Source organism: Pan paniscus, chromosome 3, assembly GCF_029289425.2.
Source record: "Pan paniscus chromosome 3, NHGRI_mPanPan1-v2.0_pri, whole genome shotgun sequence".
Classification (NCBI taxonomy): Eukaryota; Metazoa; Chordata; class Mammalia; order Primates; family Hominidae; genus Pan; species Pan paniscus.
This window is the reverse complement of record NC_073252.2, coordinates 45,306,620-45,330,466: the sequence shown is the minus strand read 5'-3', so window position 1 is coordinate 45,330,466 and position 23,847 is coordinate 45,306,620. Positions and strand designations below refer to the sequence as shown.

At 35.6% G+C, this 23,847-nt stretch overlaps 1 protein-coding gene across 8 annotated transcripts in view; it reads right to left on the bottom strand.

The window, feature by feature from the left end:
• WDFY3 (WD repeat and FYVE domain containing 3) overlaps nt 1–23,847 on the bottom strand; it is a 296,015-nt gene that overhangs the window by 48,360 nt on the left and 223,808 nt on the right. For 7 of the 8 annotated variants that reach the window (XM_055111312.2, XM_034958524.3, XM_034958528.3 and 4 more), the window contains 11 exons: nt 23,573–23,733; nt 22,014–22,243; nt 20,838–20,947; nt 19,026–19,208; nt 18,006–18,163; nt 16,854–16,931; nt 15,193–15,420; nt 8,670–8,720; nt 6,234–6,402; nt 3,217–3,380; nt 224–372 (listed from right to left, as the gene is read on the bottom strand). In XM_055111312.2, the coding sequence (XP_054967287.2) occupies nt 224–372; nt 3,217–3,380; nt 6,234–6,402; nt 8,670–8,720; nt 15,193–15,420; nt 16,854–16,931; nt 18,006–18,163; nt 19,026–19,208; nt 20,838–20,947; nt 22,014–22,243; nt 23,573–23,733 (1,681 nt within the window). The remainder of the gene's footprint in view (nt 1–223; nt 373–3,216; nt 3,381–6,233; nt 6,403–8,669; nt 8,721–15,192; nt 15,421–16,853; nt 16,932–18,005; nt 18,164–19,025; nt 19,209–20,837; nt 20,948–22,013; nt 22,244–23,572; nt 23,734–23,847) is intronic. The other variant, XM_034958529.3, reaches the window with a different exon arrangement.

Below are 23,847 nucleotides of genomic sequence, written 5' to 3'. Positions count from 1 at the left end.
AAATGTTATTTAGCTTTCATCTTGATAAACAAGCCAAACATTTTCATTATTACCTTAAAATAACTGAATATCATCTTTGTGAATATGTAATGATGAATGCACACAAACCGAGAGATAACATTACCTAGAACACAATTTTTTGATTAAAAAAGAAAACTGTGCAAATACATTTTCTGTCTTCTAAAGATAGCCATACATTATGTCTCTTCATTCATTTACTTACTTTGGAGGTAAGGTTTCAATATCTCTTATTTCCCTGGTTGCTGTCATGGTAAATCCATCAATCACATAAAAATGCTCTTTACCAAAAAGAAGGAGCCCCTCACTGGTATCTAGGCCCTGGACTCGAGCACAGCGGTACATGTGTTGGATCTATAAAGAAGCCCACAAACATTCATTAATATAGGCTTTTTGTAAAGATCAATTTTTGTTAGACTACTACGGCATCCCTAGAGCTAAGCATATTAAATCAGAGTTTAAGCATATTGAGAAGATTAAGCTTAGATTACAGTCTGATTTACATCTGACTAGAGTAAAACTAAACAATTCACTCATACCCATCCACTTATCTGCCAATCCCATCTCTCTCAATATTCCGGGTGTACTTTATGTAGGCCAGGCAAACATGCGCTAGCTTCTAAAAGTCAAGAACATTAGATAAGGCTCCTGCTCTCATGAAGGGAGACAGACACAGCAAACTTGGCAGGAAAGGGAATTGAGGCATACATGTAAGGAGATTAGAATAGGATTGTGTTCTATGTGAGGCAAGATGATACAGAGTGAAAATTGCAGGGCCTGCTAACTCAGGGTAAATTTCCAGTTCTGCCACTTTGTAGACTGGGTCAAGTTTCTTAATTTCTCTGAGCCTCCATGTCTTTATTTGTAAGTTTCTAATTGGCTTGTTGTGAAAAATAAGTGAGATAATGTACATAATCAGGTTAGGAATTATTGGTTGCTTTCTGTTCCACACAGTTTACCTTCTTTTTCCATCATACCCCCTGGAAATGGAACTGTAGAATTTGTTTCTATTCATTCCCCACCTGGATTCTGCTCCCTGGAGACTATTGTACTATTGCAAAGAGCCAAGCTTGGCAGAAGTTGTATTTTCCTCATAGGAAGGAGCATTGCTAAATCTCTCAAAGTAAGTATTGTTTTCTCCCAAAGGGCAGTATCTAATTCTTTGTAAAAACTCTTTCTTGCTTAAACTTAGTTCAACATGAGTCAAGACAAAAATCAGCAATTAAATCAGAGTCAAACACATGTCAGTTTGAATACACTTCCTGCACTATTAAAGCAACCAGAGCAAAAACTGTACTCATGAGATTAAAAGTTTTAAAAATGAAAGCATTGTAATAGGTTTTCTAAAATATCTAAATATAAGTCAATTTTCATTGCTACATTTGATCAATCCTGATGTACTTTAAAAGTTTCTCTATTGCAGTATATTTTATGCATATATATACATACATACATACATACATATATTATATATAAACACATACATATACACACACACACAAAATGTTTATTTCCTAAGTGTATGGCTGGATGAATTTTCTAATGCTAAAAATTTTGTGTGACCAGCATCCAGACCAAGAAACAGAATGCTCCCCAGTTCCTAGAAGCCTCTCTTGTGCTTCCTTCATACCTGGTGTACTTTTATAGTTACATGATCTTTTCTAATGTATTGTCATTCAATATTAATTAGGGCATACATTTGAACGGAACTGTTTTGATTATACTCAAATTTCTAGTGACTACTTCTTAGAGGGTAAGAACTCAAAGGTTATACCAAGATCTAATATAATAGGCAAAAGAACATCCTTTAAAAAGGTGATATTCATGACACATTCAAGTCATTCATTCCCTTGTTTATTAAACCAATCATTCCTTCATTCAAAGGTTTACTGGTTGTCTATTATGCAACTGGACTGTGTAAGGCAATGAGACAGAGATAAGACACAGTTTGCCTATAAGGAGCTCGACATCTAGGACGAGAGAGAAAGATACTGGAACAAGTAATCATGACATGATAATACAGAGTGATATATATAAGGCATCATGAAAGTATAGACGAAGGGTATGCAACCAAGCCTGAGTAGCAAAAGAGTCAAAGAAAGCTTCCTATGTTTGAATATTACAAACATCCAGATAAATGGGATTATAACACACAGGATTTATTAGGATAAAGGTTATGCAAGTAAAAGGAAGAGGGGCATTTTGGCAGAAAAAAACAATATGAGTGACACGGTTTGCATATGTGTCCCCTCCACATCTCATGTTGAAATGTGATCCCCATTGTTGGAGGTGCGGCCTTATGGGAGGTGTCTGGGTCATGGGGGTGGGCCCTTCATGAATGGCTTGGTGTTGTCCTGGCGGTAATGAGTCCTTACTCTATCAGTTCACACAAGAGCTCCTTTTCTCACTATGTGACAAGCCTATTCCCCCTTCATCTTTTGCCATGAGTTAAAGCTTTCTAAGGCCTCATCAGAAGCCGAGCAGATGCTGGTGCCATGCTTGTACAGCTTGTAGAAGCGTTGAGCCAAACAAACCTGTTTCTTTATAAATTATCCAGCCTCAAGTATTCCTTTATAGCAATGCAACATGGACAACCACAGAGTAAAGTGCAGAGTGGAAAAAAAAACACAACATGGTGGGTGTAATGAACTCCAAGGTGTACCAGGCTGCAGGGGCTCAGGCTACAAGACAGAGTCAGTGGAATGAGACCAGAGAGGTCAGCAGGGTATTGGAGGTTGAGCAAGAAATAGGAAGGTGATGTCTTCTGTGAGTGAAGGAGAGCAGGGGCTAAATAATCCAAGGCTGGAGGTGACAGTCCAGATTGGCTGAAGCCGCTTGTAGGTTATTACTGGAATTATGGAGATGTAGAAAAAAATACAAGGCCAGATTACTGAATAGGCTGTCTACATGGATTTGAAATAGAGAATTATGGCAAGATCTGTGGTATAGAGGAAGAAAGAATTAGATGCCAGCTGTTAACACTGTATCTGATAAAATCTTATGCTGTTTAATGTTTCAGGGTATGAGAAAACCCTTACAGATGAGAAAAGTAGAGTACTGAACCCAAAAGGCTGCTTAAGCTGTATTTTATTACCGAGGCTAATGCATTTACTTTCCACAGCTACCCTGTCAACTCATCTTGTCTTAATAATATGTTACTGAAGTATTTGCAATCCTTACTTTTCAGAAGCACAATACCTTTTCTCCTTCCTCTAACAGGCGCAGTAAGGTAGCATTATCTGTTTTCTCCTCCTCTTCTATGGAGCTGCCCTCAGCAATCTGGTCTTGTAGCTGCTCCTGGTTCTCCTCATCTCCTCCATCAGGTGCAGATCGGGAGCGTTTTAGAGGAGGCTTGACCAAACCTACAGTATAATAACCAAGAGGGCCATGTGGCATTGTAAGGACCTTGTGTGGAAGCAGTTTAGTCTCATGTAGTTCCTTCTATAGATTTCCAATTTGAGACAATTCTGGAAGGTATAGGGAGGTAGCACATTCAGTGGTTAAGAACATAGTCCTCTGGAGTTAAAGACCTTGGAAAATTATTCAACTTTCTGAACCTTAGTTTCTTATCTATAAAACTGGGACAAGAGCCAGGTGTGGGCAACATAGCAAGACTCTGTCTTAAAACAACAACAACAACAACAAAAAACATGGTACAAGTACACTATCTTAGAGGATTGTTGGAGGACTAAATTAGGTAATTCATGTAAAGTGCTTAGCATTATGCTTAATACATAATAAATTCTCAATAGTGTCAGGTAATGATGGTAACAGAAAGCTATAATAGTAAGAATGGTATAGCTTAGGTAGGTGTCATTAAGGGGACACCATGAATAAATAATCAATTATTGTCACAAAAATAAAGACAGCAAATTATAAACATGATTACGACTGAGTGCAGTAGCTCACACCTATAATCCCAGCACTTTGGGAGGCCAAGGGGAGCAGATCACCTGAGGTCAGGAGTTTGAGACTAGCCTGGGCAACATGGCAAAACCCCGTCTCTACTAAAAATACAAAAATTAGCTGGGTGTGGTGGTGCATGCCTGTAGTCCCAGCTACTCAGGAGGCTGAGGTGGAGAATCGCTTGAACCTGGGAGGCACAGGTTGCAGTGAGCTGAGATCACGCCACTGCACTCCAGCCTGGGTGACACAGCAAGACTCTGTCTCAAAAAAAGTAAAAAATAAACATGATTACAAGATATCCCACCTACTTGGAGGGCTCTTGAAGACTATTTCATGCCTCATTTCACAAGTGGCAGTATGGCTTTTCATACATGAATTAATTTGATCAAAATACCAGGTCAGAAAGAACAGAATTCTTTATAATACAGGGACAAATAATGTAATTTGCAGATTAAGGAAACATTTTACTACCTACATTTTGACAACTTTTTAATAATCACAGTACGATAATTTAAAATCAGTTGACAGTAACCAGTGAGGACCCAAAGTATGAGAAGTCCTTAAAATGCATGCCAAATCACACATTTCGATTAAATTAATATTCTTTGTGCCATCCAAAGTAACACTATACCTGCCTGTTACAGTTGCTCTAAGCACTTTGGAAAAGCACAAGTCAGCCTGAGTCTTATCCTTTGAATATTACTTATCAGAGGTTCTGCTTTGCCTTGAGAAGAGCCTTGTTTTCATATTTGAACAAGTGTAATAAGTAAGCAAGAGAGATCAAATCCTGCAGAGAACATCCACAAGGGGTGGAAAGCTTACAGCTGCTTTATTTTTAGCTTAATGAATCAAAACCTCCATTTCTATGTCTAGCATAATACCCTGTATATTTGCGCTTTTAGCTCAATTAGAGATTAGGAAAATCAGGCCAGAGAAGTTAAAAGCCAATGACCTAAACACAAATAATCTATCAAACTCTGTGAATTATACCTTGGCTTGTATCCAGCAACAGCTTTGGACCCAATTCAATAACTATGCTGGTGCAATGTCAACAAAATTAGAAGGCTTTAATCTCTGTTCAACTACGAACAGTTTCAGTGATTTCATGAAAATGTTGGATCAATTATAAAATGTTTAGTAAGTCATAGTCATCACATGAGAGAACAGGTATGTCATAACAACAGGAGAAACTGATCACAATCTCAATAGTGTTTTTTGTTGACACAGTCATATACTATCAGTTTTTAAAACAATCTGAAACTCATTTTTAATTTATTAACTCATTAAAACTTATTTTTAATCTATTAGTTTTTAATTTTAAAACTAACTTTTACTTAAAATCTTAATTTACACTTTAGGGCTTTATAGACTATGCAAAGACTTTTGAATTTGTGGTGAATCAGAGGCTTACAAAGATTAAAACAATGGATTGATTTACTTACTCAGTTGAACTGATTGAATCCTCATTCTGTGCTAGTCATGTGTCAAAATTTATAAAGTGAGAAAAAAATCTGTCTTTGAGAAAAACTCATAAATTAGAAAGTGGAAACATACAGCAGTGAAAAAATCACTGAAACTGCTATAACAGACATGAGCAAAGTACTATCAGTGAACAGAGGAGTTGGAGAAGACTTTAGAGAAGGATGATTTTATATATGACCAGTGAGTTTAAGACTGAGTAGGATGTGTTAAGGTAGGGATAATGGAGAAGCTGTAGAAAAGAAGAAACCATTTCAGGCTCAGGGCACCACATGTAAAAGTACAGAATCCGAAAGTCTATGGACATTGTAGTCCAATTCATCATCTACTCAGCTCCTAAAGTTTAGATTTGGGATAATCTCTCTCAACTCATAGGAAGAAAGACCATTATTCTTTACTATTGGCTAATATGCACTAATGACAGGTTTAGTAGTTATTTTAATTTCATAAATATTTATTTAGTTATTAAGCCCTTAAAATATCAAGTGCCAAGGCACATGTTCTCAATACCTCCTGATGCTGTGTCATGAAAAAAATACATATGTGTATTAAAAAAACTAAATATCGAGTGCCACTGAGAATTCTGAGAAATACAATTAAAAAACCATTAAGCCAATGGGCACGTGATATTCATTTGTAGGCAATAAACAAGAGCAAGTCTTTTTAGTTCTGACAAAGAAATCAATCTTTAAGAAGGGTGAGATGGTAAAATGTGTATGGATATTTTTAAAGTTGGCCCTACTATTTATAGTTGCTCAAATTTTTGTATGAATTCAAATACAAGAATGTTCCAAAATCACTTTTAATCAAAATCAAAAAGGCAGGCTGACCTTTGACTTTAGCAATAGTGTCTTCCCCATGCTCTGGTTCTTGCTGAGCAGCTTCACCTTCTGAACTCTCCACAATGGCGTCTTGGACAATGGCGGGATTGCCAGAGGCCAGTCGCATGTAGTACTCTTTACTGTCATAACTTACGGCTCTTCTATATCGAGCAGGTTTCTAAGAAATGACAAAAGAAAATGACTCCGATAACTATCACCAAGAATTAAAGCATAATACTCTTGAGGGAAGGTATGGTGTCAAGGTGTGTTACCTTTTTAAAGGGGCTTTTCATAGACTGTATGTATATACAGTAAATCCACACTTTTGGGTTAAGTTTCTCTATTTTAAAATTCTATTGATTTTTTAAAAGACATACATAAAACAACAATATTAGCAGCTTTGTTCTTCCTGAAATAATCTCTAGCCAAAAAATGTTTCTGTGTTAGTGCAGTGTGTCTTCTTTGGTGTATGAGAAAACCTCCCCATCCGGTAAAGAGAATGATCACTGTTGAAGAGCATCAAGCTGCAAACAGCCTGTCTAGTCTGTGAGGAGCCTGGAACTTCACTTCCACCCCAAGTGAAGTAATTAGGTCAGGCCTAAAGGTCCACACACTCAGAATAATCGGTGTGAGTGTGTAGTTCAAATACTTGGAGGTAGAGACTCAACTGGCCTATTCTTTCCTATATTCCCAGGTTTCACTGAGAATGGCCAAAACCTTCTTCAGATCCTTCTGAGAGTCCTGACCCAAAAAGGAATCAAGAAGTTTTATGCCAGGTGACACTCTGGTTAGCTTGCCACTGCAAGCTGCTATCTCCAATTTGCTCATTCTCATTGTCTGTTGTGTAAAGGAATATGATCCATAACTAACTCAACTAAATGAGTATTTGATATACTCATTCTTAATGAACATACAGCAGTCCATTCTGAAGAAGAAATTAATTACCTAGAAACATAAGGATTTGATGTTTTAGAACATGATACATGAACATTTCTTTTCCTGATTAGCCTTTATTCTCAAAACAGGTTCTCCAACTGACTTAAATTGTTTTCCCCTTAAAATCACAGAAGATGAGAAACTAAGATCTAAAATATCCTATAAAATATCAGACAGAGGGGAAAGTTTGTATGTATATAGGTTCCTCGGATCGGAATTAGACCCAGACTATGGATTAATAATTTTAAAAAGATGAAATCTGAAACATGCTTTAAAACCTTCCCCTTCTAAATACGACTTTACTTTCCTATAAACAAGAATATATAATTTTAAAAAATTTACTACCCGTCTACTCTTCAAACTCAAATAATCAATATGCATCATTTACAACAATGCCCTTTTCAAGCAACATTTTTTTTAAGTGATTTCCAACTAAAGTGAAAAACAAGTGTCCTTTGGGTGAGACATGTAGAATGAGATACTGAACCAAATTTTAGATAAAAAGATAACTAAGTCAAGCCACATTAACCTTCTTTAACTTCAGGTACAGAGCAAGGAAATAAAGAGAGTTGCCAGTGAACTGAGGAATGATATACAGCAAATGGAGACTGAAAATATTACTTGACATAGCAAAGTATTAAAATGATGTACAATATTACAATTTGGAGGAACTGATGGGTAAACAAACAAGAACACTGCACTATTTTTGAAAATGAAAGGAAGGTCGTAGATTTTGTACCATAAAAATTCTTTTATGTGAGGTATTTTCAACTCAAAATTGCTAATATTTAAAAAGATAAAAGCATAGTTAGTGATGGGCAAGACAATGAATTAATAGATGAGGGACAGCATCTACTTGATTACTGACTTCATGTACAGATTTAAAATTGACCTAAAAGAATTTTTTTCTAAATATTTTGATGTACATTTCTGTGTTCTAAAAAACTACATTTTTTATTAAATTATGTACTTCCATCTTTCTGGAATACAAAAACAATAATTAACTTTTCTACTAATTAAAATAAATTTGTATTTTAAAAAGTGATCACACACTCTTTGTTTCCATTCGTTCTGATTGAAAAAAATAATTTTAAAAGAGGAGACACTGTTGCATTCTCAAAATATACACCTTAGTATTTAGAAGAATTAAATGAGTCACTGAAAAGTTGAAGATGCCAGGCTGCCCATTACTAACATGCCTCATAATTTGTTAGTTTATGTGTGAAGCAAAAGATGTTTTTATAGTGAGAGCAGTGAAAACTCAGTCTGTTAGTGAGTGGCATATAAATCCTAAAAAGAGATAATTAGAAAAAGCTGAGCAACAGTAGAACAACATCTCTCAGCCTGAATGAAACCAACGGTTCAACTCTAAGGAACTTATAGGAAGAACAAATTGAAAGCCAATCTTTTAAGTTAGTCTAGTCTACCATGCACTTAAAAAAAAAAACCAGAAAACAAAAAACGAAACTACAAGTAGTTTACATTCTTTTACTGTAATTTGTGTTTTACCTTTTGAGGAATATCATCGGGTGTCTCAGGCTGTTTACTTGGGATCTCAGACTGAAAACAGGGTATTAAGTATAGACATATCAGAAAAAAAAACATAAAGAGGAACATAAAAATAAAATTTTTCTTGAGGATTGTATGAAATATGAAAGATGTAGTTACTCAAACAAAATTAACATGATAGCCTAAGCAGCTTAAATAATCACTAAGCATCTTGTGGTTACTGTCTCACAGATCAAAAGCAGTTTTAAGTAAAGCTTAAATACGGCAAACGTCTCAGTGCTACTGAACAGGACAAACTCTTACAAATCACACAGGCAAAACTTCAGCACAGGCTGCCATTGACTTGGATGATTTACAGGCAACTCTTTACATTGTTTAAAAAAAAAAAACAAAAAACAAAAAACCTGAAATCAGGATAATAGAACCTAATGCTAGCTAGTATCTTCCATCTTCCTTTCCCTGGGGTTATCCCTAAATCTGTGTTGTAACAGGGGCAAACGGCTGATTTAAGCTATCATTTACAATACTCCATACCACAGACATCATTCTCTTTAAGAATCCTCCCTTAAAAGCAGAAGGATCTACTTCCTTCACTACCTTTACCATCCCAGAAAGGGTGAAAGCAGAGGGTAGACTGGATCATCAGCCCCCAGATCAGAAGCTTTTCTAGAGTACTTTTAAAAGAATTAGGTAATGGCTTTATATTTTATTTTCAGAATAAAATCCTGGTTAATAAGAAGGCAATTCTGTTGAGCTGTAGCATGTGGCTTCATGTAAGCACACAGGTAGCTACAGACAATAATGCAACCAAAAACCACTTCCGAATTTCCTTCCTGTTCATGGTTTATATCTGGTGATGACTTCTGGTACCTTTCCCTATAGTAAACATGAGCAGGCAAAATGTTTTCACAAATGTTTGCTTACCAAGGCAAAACCATGGCCCACTAGGCATACTTACAAATACTTCACATGGTTTTAGTGATTCTTTCTTTTTAAAAGCAAACTTGTAAAGGTATATCTTATATTGAAAAATAATATTTAACATCTAATCAATGTTCTTTATCTTGGTAGGGATTTAGAAGATAAAAGTATAATGTATATATTTGTTAAAACTCACTGACTAGACCATAATAAAATAAAAGTATTTTAATGGCAAAAACAGATCAGGAAATCCAACATTAAAAAAAGAAAGAAAAAAAAAAATCACTGAACGGTACACTTAAGATTTGTATATTTCAATGTATATAAAATTTCCTTCAGGAAAAAAAGAATTATAAACAAATACTGAACTCATAATATGCATATGAAAGTGAAGAAAACGGATTCTTCAACCTGCTCTGAAATTCATAAAACAAAACAAAACAAAACAAACAAACAAAAACAAGATAGGACCAGGAGCGGTGGCTCACACCTATAATCCCAGCACTTGGGAGGCCGAGGTGGGTGGATTGCTTGAGCTCAGGAGTTCAAGACCAGCCTGGGCAACACAGCAAACCCCCCATCTCTACCAAAAAATCCAAAAACAGCCTGGCATAGTGGTGCATGCCTGTAATTCCAGCTGCTTGGAAGGCTGAAGCGAGAGGATTACTTGAGCCCAGGAGGTCCAGGCTGCAGTGAGCCAAGATCACCACTGCACTCCAGCCTGGGCAACAGAGCGATAACTTGTCTTAAAACAAATGAATAAAAAAATAAGATAGACTGTTGGATAGATATGCAACAAATAAGTACAACAAAACAGACCAATTACTAATGTCACACCTAACTGTGACATTCACTATATATACTCCCAGCCAGGATGTAGGCAGGTTCTACTAAGTATACCCTTATATTTTTCCTGGCACCATATGATACAGTGTTGATTTAATACATATTTGCTCACTGATTGATTAACCGGTTCTTATTTTACTAAAAGGCCCAGCACTCAATAGTAAATATGTTATACCAATAATTTTAGCATTATTTTGGCTTCCTTTTATTTAAAAAAGCATTAAATTATTACTATAATTCTTTACATAGAAACCTGCATTTTTCAAAGTCAGAATTTCTAGCAAATAATGTTATAGTCCTTTTACTTCAAATTTTTCTATAATGCTGGCAATGAAATTTCCTAAATGAGCTGCTTAGTTTCTGTGAGTCTTGTGACATTTATACATTATATAAAAATATATACTGAGGCAGCCACAAGAAACTCTCCTAGTTAGAAAAGGAACCTAAAAGTTGACTAGCTTCCTGCCCGAGTAATCCCAAATTAATAGGCAGACAAACTCTTCACTGTAATGAACTTTGCAAAGAATAGTAAATATGTTTGAGATTATTATTCTTTAAAAATAAGGGAATTATAGAATTAAAGCCTAGTTAATATTTAAATATAATTTTTTTTTAAATGGCAAAATATACATTATTTTCCTCCCTTAGGATTCAGAGGAACAACCAGATTTTGAATTTTCAGCATATCCCAGGCTTACATCTTACACTATCTATAATATTTGTTTAAAATACAGAATTATAGTATAATTCATTTTAATTATGAAAATTACTCCCCAAGGAAGGTTACTGTGTGAAGAGTACAAATCATTTTTATATGAGAATACAGAATTTTCCATATGTACTTAATTTTTCTCAATATTAATAATTATTACTATTTTTATTACAATAATTATAGTTGATAAACTATTAACGCTTTAAAGTCTGAATATGTTCCATATTCTATACACAAACATCCAATTTAAAATCAATAAATAAAATTCAAAACTTAGACTAGGTAAGCTATTTGTTACACAGCATGTAACATTATCAAAGTTTAAGAAATAAAACTTTAATGAGTAAAAAAAAAAAAAATCACCTGATTTATTTCTAACAAATCAAAGACTTTAAAACAAGAAATTAACTTTTGAATCACCACTGTATTCTTCAGCTTAAGGGACAGGACAAAAAAAGGAAATGTTACTGAGAAATAATAATTATTTTAATGAATAAGGCAAAAGATCAAATCATTTGCCCTTGCACCAGGTAAAGTCTCTTTTAAATATCAAGAGGCTTCAAAAGCAACTTTAGGTTGGCACAAACCTATTCTATCACAAAAAGTACTGACTATATTAAACATGCATGCAAGGAGGGCAATAAATTCATGGAAGTTTAAAGGAAAGAACTGACTGATCTCTAACTCTGGGAGGCAATATTTTTTAATATAGATCAGGGCAGAGGTGGATTTACTATGAAGTTAAGGTAGTTTAAACTTTAGTGGCCTTCACTTCCATTGAGTCCCTTTAAAAACCCTGGAAACAAAGCCCTACTAATTTTATATTCATAATTTTTACTCTTTTTCTTAGAGAGCCCTCTCCTTAAACTGCATAAACTACAGGGCCCATAAAATTGAATTCGAGGCCATTTTAGTGGAAAAGTTTTAGATTTAGGAAAATTCTATAGAATGCTAAAGAGAAAGCAAAGGAAAAAAGTCTATAACTTAGGGAAGACAAGAGTGCTGGCAGTTCATTCACTCAATATTTACTAAGTATTAGGCACTTTGTTAGCACTAGAGAGATAAAACCTAATACGGAATACATTCACTATCAATGGATAATGTCACAAAATGGGCAAACATTAGAATCTTTTCTTTTTCAAAGTGATTCAACTAGGGGACTGTTGAAATATACTCCTACCTTACTACACTACTTAGCAGCTGCAGCCTAGAAGGGGTTCCTTAACTACTCTAGGTTTCAGTTTCTCATCTGTAAAACTGGGATAACAATATTAACTGTACTTCAGAGGGCTGTTATGAGACTGAAACAAAATGCATTCAAACTGCTCTGCAGAGCATCTAGCTCAGGAGTGTCCAATCTTTTTGCTTCCTAGGCCATATTGGAAGAAAAATTGTCTTGGGCCACACATAAAATACACTAAGACTAACAACAGCTGATGAGTTTTAAAAAAAAAAATCTCTCTCTCTGTATTTTTTTTTTTAGATGGAGTTTTGCTCTTGTTGCCCAGGCTAGAGTGCAATGGCGTGATCTCGGCTCACCGCAACCTCCACCTCCCTGGTTCAAGCAATTCTGTCTCAGCCTCCCGAGTAGCTGGGATTACAGGCATGCGCCACCACACTTGGCTAATTTTCTATTTTTAGTAGAGACAGGGTTTCTCCATGTTGGTCAGGATGGTCTCGAACTCCCGACCTCAGATGATCCACCTGCCTCGGCCTCCCAAAGTGCTGGGATTACAGGTGTGAGCCACCGCGCCTGGCAAAAGTCTCATTATGTTTTAAGAAAGTTTATGAGTTTGTGTTGGGTTGCATTCAAAGCCATCCTGGGCCATATGTGACCTGTGGGCCTCGGATTGGACAACCTTGATCTAGCTCATTGTGCTTTGTAAATATTAGCTCCTCTTTTTTGATTTGATGGTAGAATTCAGTGGGATAATAGATACTACCACTTTTTGAAAATTTGTTTTTAACTCTGCTGGAATGCATATTCCAAAAGATACAAGTTGACATTTAATGGCATTTCAAATTTACAAAAGATGTGAACTACTAAAACCAAAATAAAAATTATTTCAGAAAATTTCATCATAGCAGATTAATCCTGACCTTGATTTGTGCATGAACTATGCAGTATGAATTCTACATTCTGTACCTGTCTCTCCTTCCTGACTGCTTTTTCCTTTTAGGTGAAAGCATCTCCAACATTTCTCAACTGTCTAGTATTTTCCAATATGTAACCCATCTGTTAAAAAAATAAATTCCATCTGGTGCATACTTATTTATGAGCATGTCTGTTTCGATTTCACAGGTTGGTGAATTCCTTTGCCTAGGTAAAATGCTGATGATACTACGGTTGTAGGTGTGAACTCTTAATAGGGTACTTTGTTTTTATCTGATATAGAAGTTTAAATACACTTTTGTAAACAAATGACATTATTACAAGGAAGGAAAGGAGTACAGATAAAACATATTATGGTTATTGTAAAAATAATTCAAAAGTAAATGCCTCAGTTAAATCTAAACAGTGAGCTGGTCATATATTTGGGAGAGCATATTTATATTTTAGTATTCTTGAATGGATTCAATTTAAGAAGTGACTCAATAAGAAATATTTTATCAAATTGCTAATGGCTTAAATTCTTAATAGATTGTTAGGGAAAAAAGATTAAGAACTGAAAGATCATATTGTTGCTTTGCTCTTACAAAAGTAAGTGCTGGTAACAGGCTGCAAAAATATGGGTGGATTACCTTTTTTACACAGTGCTCCAGAATTAGAAATTATAGTGCTTTAAGGCACAGCTGCATCAAGTATGGCATTCTTGACAGAATTGAATAGCTTTGAGAAAAGTAGACTTTAGAGAGCTATCTTCCAAAATCTTAATAACTATCAGCAGGAGCTAAGACCTACGCATATTATTATTTTAAAAATGTTACTGTTAATTGACAAATTGTAATTGTTTATGGTGTACAAAGTAATGCTATATGTATATGGTTTGAATGATTAAATCAAGCTAATTAACATATTCATCGCCTCAAATACCTAACAATTTTTGTGCCAAGAACGTATGAAATGTACTCTTAGCAATTTTGAAATGTACAATAGATTATTATCAATTATAGTCACTATGGAATGTAATAGATCTCAAAAAATGTATTCCTCCTGTTTATCTGACTGTACCCTTTGACCAACATCTCCCTATTCCCCTCACTTCTTGGCCTCTGGAAACCTTCATTCTACTCTGTTTCTGAGTTTGATTGTTTTAGATGCCCCATATAAGTGAGATGGATCATGTAGTATTTGTCCTTCGTACCTTGTTTATTTCATGTAACATAATGTCCTCCAGGTTCTTATACGTTGTTACAAATGACAGGCTTTCCTTATTTTTTTAAGGCTGAATACTATTCCATTACGTATATACAGCATATTTTCTTTATCTATTACTCTGCTGATAGACACTTAAGTTGATGCTAAGCTCTATATTAGCATCAGGACTGGGGTTAAACCAATCAGTACAAGATAAATGGAGCCAGGGTGTTTGTCAGAGAAAAACAAGAGGCATTGGAACAATTCAAGCTGTCTCACCTTATATGATCAGAGCTACTTAGAAGATTCATGTGTTCTAATATACAGTGCTTATTCTGGACCAGACACTATTCTAAGTACTTAACTAATTTTAATGAACTTAATCCTCCTAACAGTCCTATGAGGTGGAACTATTATTTGCTCCAATTCAGGCATAATAAAATGAAAACTCAGAGAGGTTTAATGACCCATAACCCAGCTATAATAGCAAAGTGGCAGAGTCAGGTCTTAAATTTGGGCAGTCTGGCTCTGGAGTCTGTAATCTAAACCTCTTTATTATGATGTCTCCTTCTTGCACTGTTGCATCTTTTCACTCCACCTCCACTCTGAAGTTATCAATTTAATGGAGTTTGTTGAATTTTTAAAATTAGCTATTTGAGGTAATTGACTAAATAAAGAAAAAACGCTTACAGAGGAAAATAAAAACTTGAAAGAGCCATTGTGATCATTGAATTCTGCATACTCACCGCCACATTTGTCTCTTGTTCAGTTTCTGGCACGTAAGGGTAATGGTTATAAAACATATCATTTCGCACCATCTTTTTCCTCATCCTGCAGGGCCCTTCTGTCATCTCCAGCATCCACTTGTCGAGGTGGGAGCCGATGGGAGGGCCCCACAGCCCCCGCTCCCGCAACAGCTCGCACTCGATCTGACACCACTCTTCTGTCACGTACTTCAGGGCATTCTGCTGACGCTGACAGGAAAGAGTCCAGGTCGGTTTTCAAGCAAAAGCAGGAGTAACAGTAACAAGTCTACAAGTCACTGAAAATCAAGTTATTATTTGGAAACAAACACAATCCACACCATTTCAGTTAACATTATAAAAGTAAAATTACATTTGTTTATGGTTAAAGTAAGAGGGTTTGTTGTAGAAGGTGGACTTCTTAAAGCATCAAGTAAATGACAGACATGGATAGGGTAGAGTGTGCAATATAGTGAAACAGAGAGTTGAAAGAAGTTTGTTTCTCTGGCACAGGAAAGATGGTAATATTACTATGAATTATATTGAAATGGTTAGCCCTATGTGCGTTAATAAATATATATGGTAATTTAAGGATACATCAAACTGTAAAATAGCTACCACAACATGTACGGGGGATATTCTAGGAAGTCAGATGAAGAAAAAGTGCCAACAGGCTTGATTACTGGTGAACTAGGTAAACATTTCCAAAGATTTTAGATGAAGAATATAAACATGCAGCACTAAGAGGAAACTTGATGTTCATACAAAAATCAAAGAGAAACCATTTCCTTCTGGCCACTGGGATAGATCCAAACCATTTTTTAAATGGAAATTATGACACAGTACAAGTTCTTATCTATCAAATGACAAATATATAACATTTCAACAGTAGACAGTGACAAATAACTTGCCCAATGATTCATGGAATATAAGTATATACAATTTAAATCTAAAAATAAAGATTTCTAAAATATAACTGACAGTAAAGATTACTGAGTGAACAATTAAAAAATTATCTATCACAGTAGTACTGATATGTTCTTTGGTTGGGGAAACTAAGGATCTAGTGTTATATCCGTAAAATATTAGCAGTTAACCATTCAGAAACCTTTAATAGATCCAAAATAGCTAATCTGAGAATAAAATATTTAAGATAAGCTTTTGAGTAATTATGAATTTACCAAGAGAATTTCAATAAATTTATTTTTCACTGACATAATCACCAAGCACTTGTAGTATAGTAAAAAATAATTTCATTCAATCTTGTAATTTTTTACAATTTTAAGAGACTTCTCAGACACTTTGATGCGTATTTTCACAATCTCCTTGTTAAAAGCCTGAAAAAGAAGGCTCATTCTTACATTTTTATTTTTATTAGGAACAAAGACATGTAACATATCAGTAGTGAATGTCAACAGAATTCAGCTGGGCTCATTTTCAGTTAGTTGCTTTTTGAAATGCAGTTTGTTGACAGAAGATTAAAATTTTCCATCCTAAAATCAGTAGCCAAAGTAGCTGATGGCAGGGATAATTAAAACCATCATCTGATGACGAATGCAGTCCAGCAAGTACCTTAAAATGGGCAGAAAGATACCAGGACAAACAGAGAACTTTCACATACAAAAAATGTAAAACAAACCATTATGATGATTATAAGTCCTTACCTCCTGATATTCTTTATATTGTGTATCTACTAAGTCACGAACAACAGCAATGTGAGTAAACATCCACTGCGAAATCTCCTAACAATGGATGGAAAAAGAGTCTTAATATTTCATGGATTTCTGGAAAAAAATAGTTAATTACCCTTGAAATTAATGCTAAATAATTGGTTAAAATTCTGCCAAAAGCACCAAAACAGAAAACTAAAACAAAAAATTCAGAATGAATTATATGCTTGTGTGATGGACACAGATCTGCAAGCTCTCCCACCCCCAAAGCCCCTTCAAGGAAGGGCTTGCTGCCCACGTTTCTGGGCTGCTGTCAACACCCTCAGGGATGGCCTTAGCTGCAGAGGGCCGACGGGGTGCCCCACATCCAACGATCTAGGGGTAAGAAGACTCACACATTTCAGCTTAATGGAGGTCAATTATAAGAGGGTATTCTGTCCTCAAAGCTCCACTTAGCTTGGCTGAGGCTGTCACTAGACCAGCACTGCAGCCTGACTTTTCCCTATGTCCAATCCTGCTTTCTTCTCCCTTCCACAGGTATTGATCCCAAGGGCACCCCCTAATATATATTATGCACACTAAACTCCATCTCAGAGTTTGCTTCCTAGAAAACCTAACCTGATGCATGAGACGGCTGACACATACTATTTCTCTCAGACCCTTTTCATAGCTGCCACTTAGATTCTGGGATGGTGAAGGAAGTAGGATGAGGAAGAAGTTAATGCTGGAGGCAGATGAGCTTTTAAAAAACCATAGGTACACACAACAAGATTGTAAAAATTAAAAAAGGCTTGTTTGGCTATTGCCTTAAAATTTATATAATTATTAGTAATAACATTATTGAAAGCTGGGAAAATTGAGAGAAAATTATCTATAGTCTGATCATACATTCATCTCTAAATCTCATCTTATATCCTGTTATAAAATGGGTATAAGTAAATAGCACTCGTATATAATTTTATCATAAGAAAATGAGAGAAATTCCCATAGTCTGGATTACTTCTATCTCTATTCTAAAGCAAAAATACAGAAAAGTTTCATTTCCAATCAATTTCTTGTACATGTTAAGTATATTATATAAAATACTACAACTAAACCCTGAAATATAAATTTCTAATAATATCAGCAATGAAACTAAAAAAGTACCTGGGTGGAAAGACTGTGTTTATTAAGACCACTTTCTTTTCGATTCCTTCTTGATCCTGTTAACTTGGAAAGACCAAAGCCACTGCTGACACGGGATAATTTGGACTGTGTGGTGGGCGCTAAAGCTTCTCCTCGACTTATGCATTTCTTTTCATGGGCTATTAAAAAATCAAATTAGATTATTTTATAATTTCTCCATGTATTTATAAGTCTTACTTTAAAAACTTACATATCTGGTTATAAACTACAACCCTGTAGTTAACAAAAGTAGCACATATTACAGATGCAGATATTACATTCAGATATCACAAATTTATTTATTGGTAATCTTAAGGATGACTGCTCGCAAATTGTTGTATTAGCTGAACTGATAGTTGGTTGAAAGTTCACAGCTCTGTAATAACATGCAAATTTAACTATAACGAGTTTCTATATTAATAATTCATAATCACCTAATTAAAACCTTTGGTGTTGGGTATACTTCGCAACTTAGAAACGTTTTGGATTTTTAAAAGGCTATACAGCTTATACACTAGATTATATAATGCCACCAGAGAATCTATGGTAATAAGCTATAATTTAATACGTCAATATTACTGCAACAAAATGTATGAATATTCCCATACCAAGTAGGACAAAGAAAGATAAATTAGGTTCTGTTATAAAGTCAGTTTTGGCACCAAATTAATGAAAAAACAGAGCTTTTTGAATTTCAAAATTATAGTTAAGGGATTGTGGACCTGTAGCCAAGACAGTGACCATACTAGAGCTGTTAGCAATGCATTACATTCTGAATGCATAAACGCCTGATGTATAACATACCTCAGATGCTAAAAAAAAAAAAAAAAAATCAAAGAAAACTAAGATCTCAGTATAATCATTCTAGAATGGTTGTTATATTGATTTTAAGGATGACTTTATAGAATCCTTTTGTGAATGCTGTAGTCACATATTTAAAGTATACCCATATATGATAGCCACATGTAAATCTCCTGGTGGTATGATCTCTGTAGGCCTTACCCAAATGATTCTGCCAGCACTTCAGGGCAGCTTCTTCAATGAGTGGCCTTGCTGTAGCTATGTCCACGTGGCCCCTTTCATTCACAGGTAGAGTTACTTTGAAAAGTTCCTCTAAGACTTGTTTCTTACTATGTATCAGTTCAGTCCAAACTCTGTTGACAGCTTTTATGAGAAGCTGACGCCCTAGTAAACAAACAAACAAACAAAAAAGTAAGCAAATGATCAAAACACAGTATCAAGTTAGTTTTTATTTTTCTTCATGTTTACATGTGGGAATTTCGACTACAGTATTTAATGTAAAAAAAACAAAGCTCACGTTGTATCTAGCCCAGTGAAAAGGTTATTTAGACAACTGAAACTGTGGTTGCCTATTTAGAAAACATTAAAAAAACTTTATATTCATACAAAAGAACATTTTTATTTATAAAATTGGAAATTATATATATGTAATTAACTTTTTCTAGATTAAAAACTTATCCCCCATTTAAAAGTAATTTTTAAATCTGAATGTTTAAGGTGAGTTCAAAACTAAGTTAGTATTCTTGAATATTTTGCACAAGAAAAGAAATATTTTGAACTTTTACTATGAAATTCATTCTTGCTTTGGATTCCTTGTTTGTATGCCTGACTCCTCCTCCAGACCAGTCGGCCCTCAGCAATCACCTGAGGGCCTGTGATAACAAGCTGCTAGTCCCTCACCTCAGGGTTTCTGATTCAGTAGGTCAGAGTAGGGCAACAGAATCTGCTTTTCTACCAAGTTCCCAAATGATATTGATGTTGCTATTCTGAGGACCTTGCTATGAGAACCAATGCCACTTCCTCAGGGGGTGAAAATAATAACCGCATCTTTGGTGTTTAGGGTTCAAAACATTTTGGTGAAAGAACAGAGAATAAATTCATGTTTAAATGAAGGAATGAAATTAAAATGAGTGCTGGGCTTCTCAACAATGAAACCATATGTAAAACTATCGCACAGTATTTCTGGGGAGACAAACACCACCAGAGTGATTTCTCTTTATCACTAAACATGTGGAAATAAGAAATCAATCCATACAAAGACTTCAATATGCAATCCTTACAGGATTAGTGGGAAAACCAGATTGAAAAAAAAAGAGAGGGGCTGGGCACAGTAGCTCACAGCTGTAATCCCAGCACTTTGGGAGGCCGAGGCCGGTGGATCACTTCAGGTCAGGAGGTTGAGACCAGTCTGGCCAACACGGTGAAATCCTGTCTCTACTAAAAATACAAAAAAAAATTAAGCCAGGCGTGGTGATGTGCACCTGTAGTCCCAGCTATTTAGGAGGCTGAGACATGAGAATCACTTGAACCCGAAAGGTAAAGGTTGTAGTGAGCTGAAATAGTGCCACTGCACTCCACTGTGGGCAACTGAGCAAGATTTTGTTTAAAAAAAAAAAAAGAGAGAGAGTATAAAGAAGAATAAAAAATAGCACTATTGATAACCTGTCTGAAGCAATATTAGCCTACTCTAATGTGATATGCCTGGCATTATCATTGGGCAGTTCTCTTTATAGTTAATTCCAAGGTAGTATTTGTACTTCTACTTAAGCAAATGTAAATATTAATACCACCACCAAATCTCACAGTGTTACTAAGAAATGATGAGCTTAGCAATATTACTGGTTAGTGCTTTACTGTTATTGGCATGAGGAGACTCTTTATGTATAGGTTGCCCTACTGGGAGAGTTGCTATCAATGCTGGCAGTTTCTGAAGCCAATTTGTTGGTTATGTCTTAAAAACTGGAGATAAAACAACCACAACAATTTAAAAACATCCCAAGTCAAGGCAATTACCTTCGCTAATATCTTGGCTGTAACTACCATCTGGTTCAATGTCCGAGGGGATCATAATGTGCCATGTGGTCATGCGGGCTTCTGCTTCCAGTCCAAATCCATCCACGTTGCTGAAAAATTCCAGTCAGTTTAAACTTTATGAAGGAAATGATTAGCTGAAGACTACAGTAACTAAGAATTACTCTATTTCCATTACCAGCAGACACTGAATGTCTACTCAGCAGATGCACAGAACAGAATTCTAGTTTGCCAGGAAGATGCCATTTTTAAGAGGTGATCAAATAAATCCACCTGACTAAATGTAATTAGACTGATCTATAGCATCAAGATTATTATCTTAATATTTAACATGCCTTTTGATTATTGTGAACATTTTTACCTAACAATTACAAAATGTTCATTCAACTAAGAACATTTTTCTAATATGCCTGTGTCCTCTCTCCAGTCTTATATCTCACTACTCTGCTCCTGTAGTGAAATAGTTGCAGTTCCCCTGAGGTGCCACACTCCTTCTTCCCTCTGGGCATTCATACAGACTGTTCTTTCCTCCAGTAGCAGTTGTCTCCATTCTCTTGTCCTCCCCAACCAGGTCTCAAGCTGCAGCTCAGCAGGTATTTCTTTCAGGTTAGGGGCCCCTCTTATGTGCCTCCAAAGCACTGGGTTGTTCCTAGCAGATCACTCAATACAGCTGACTGGTCTTGCTTAGCTGTTTCCCCTCAAGAAGGCTGCCACAGGGTCTATCATACTCACATTTTGTCCCAGCCCCTAATTCAATGCTTGGCCCCGGCAGACTCTAATGAAATATCTGTCAAAGCAATCAACTGAAAAATACTAATTTTACTCATTTAACATACAACACTGCATTGAGCTTCACTTTTTACTTCTCTTAGATTTCAATGGTATATATTTTATTTGCTTTAAAAGCAAACTTCCTTATATAAGTGACATATGGTGATAATGGAAAATTTTAAAGGTGTAGAAAACTAAGTTAAAGGAAAAAAAAATACCCATTATTTCACTGCAAAAATTAAACACTTGCCCTTTACCTTTTTACATAAAGGTTTAAATAAAACAGAATAAGGGTAAAAGAAATGTTACTATCAAAAAAATAAAGAATTTTGTTGGAATAACATCAAAGCCAAATTTAACATGGCAAACTGAACCTAAAGGATTTACCTTCCAACATGTAGATTTATCAAGCAGTGGGCCAGACAGCTAATGAATTCTTGGTCATGGTTCCCAGGTCCCAGGATCAAGTTTCTGTTTACAGTGAGGACCCTGAGTGAATCAAGCAGAGCTACTTGCTGAGGAACGGTTTTGTGTGCCCGTGAGAACTGGTACAAGATGGTCCTATTGAGGCAATGATACACTGCATCCAGTGACAATCCCTGTGATCTTCTCTTTGACTAAAGACATGAAAGGTATGTTTTTAGTATAATAGACAAAAGTAAAACACCTGTTAATCATTCATACATGAACTTTTATTAGGTCTATTATATACCAGATGCCATGCTAAGTATGAAGGTGCTAAGTTAAAAGATACAAAGCTCTTACTATTATGGATTTCAGAACCCATGAGACACATCAATACCATTTAATGAATGATATGAGGGCTACGTAAAAAAAAGAGCTCCCAGGGAGGAGAGCCACTAACGATGCTGTGGGGCAGAGCAGTCTCCCTGAGAACACGAGGATGTGACAGCTAGGGGAGTCTCCTCACAAATATATTTTGTTAGGATAAATGATCTATATTCAAAAGTACTGAAAAAAATTAAGATGTTACTAAAATCATTTTTTTTTGACATTCTAATTTCATCCCCTCATTTGAGAATTTTTCTCTTTGGCTTAAATACAAATGTCTTAGGTGACATGACAGAGCCTATGTATCTGTGTAGCATATGCTAACAAAACATGTAACAATTATTTCTTACTTTCTACATTAAGTATTAAATAAGATTAATCAATTGTGCCAAACCAGGCCAAACCCTTAATTAAAAGTACTGTGAACATGCACAAAAAATAACAACTTCAAGAGAATATAGACTACAAGGAACTTTGTAAAGATTCAACTGATAAGAGAATATTCTTTTAATATCAACTCTTCATGCTGTGTAAGCCTTTACACATGGATGTAGTATACAGTACAAACCTACCAAACTGTATTACTGTATTAAGGTATTTAAATCTATCTGGGTAGCAAAGAATAATACCTAGGCAACTTTACAAAGGACACATTGGCACCAGGCAATTGGTAATAGGGGAGGGGTTCAAAGTCTGTATCTCTATTCAGTTTTTTTTTTTTTTTTTTGAGACGGAGTCTTGCTCTGTCACCCAGGCTGGAGTGCAGTACTGTGATCTTGGCTCACTGCAACTCCACCTCCCAGGTTCAAATGATTCTCCTGCCTCCACCTCCCAAGTAGCTGGAATTACAGGCGCGCACCAACATGCCTGGCTAATTTTTGTATTTTCAGCAGAGACAGGGTCTCACCATGTCGGTCAGGCTGGTCTCCAACTTTTGACCTCAAGTGATCCACCTGCCTTGGCCTCCCAAAGTGCTGATACTACAGGTGTGAGTCACTGCGCCCAGCCTGTCTCTATTCACTTTTAATAAGCTTAGCTTTTTCTTAAATGTTAACATTCATTATCTTATTAGTTATATTTAATTTCAACAATTTTGACACCATAGGCAAAACAGGAAAACATGTACTCTACAACTGATAGTGACAATGGATTACCTGTGCAATTAGTTGAATTATAAAATCTATAAGAAGTTTAGATTCTTTGTTGAACATGCCTTGCCAAAGCTTGTCCACCACACGCTGTGTGAAATAAAACACATTGTTCACCAATACCTGGTAGCTTCCTCCACTGGTAATAGGCAGAGATGCATCTTCCCCTAAATTCCAGTAGGAAAAAAAGTCTAAGAAAATTGATATCTACCAACACAGGACCAGATCCTCAAAAAAAAAATCAGGCTAAGGTAAAATAAGTGTATCTACAACAGGTAGCA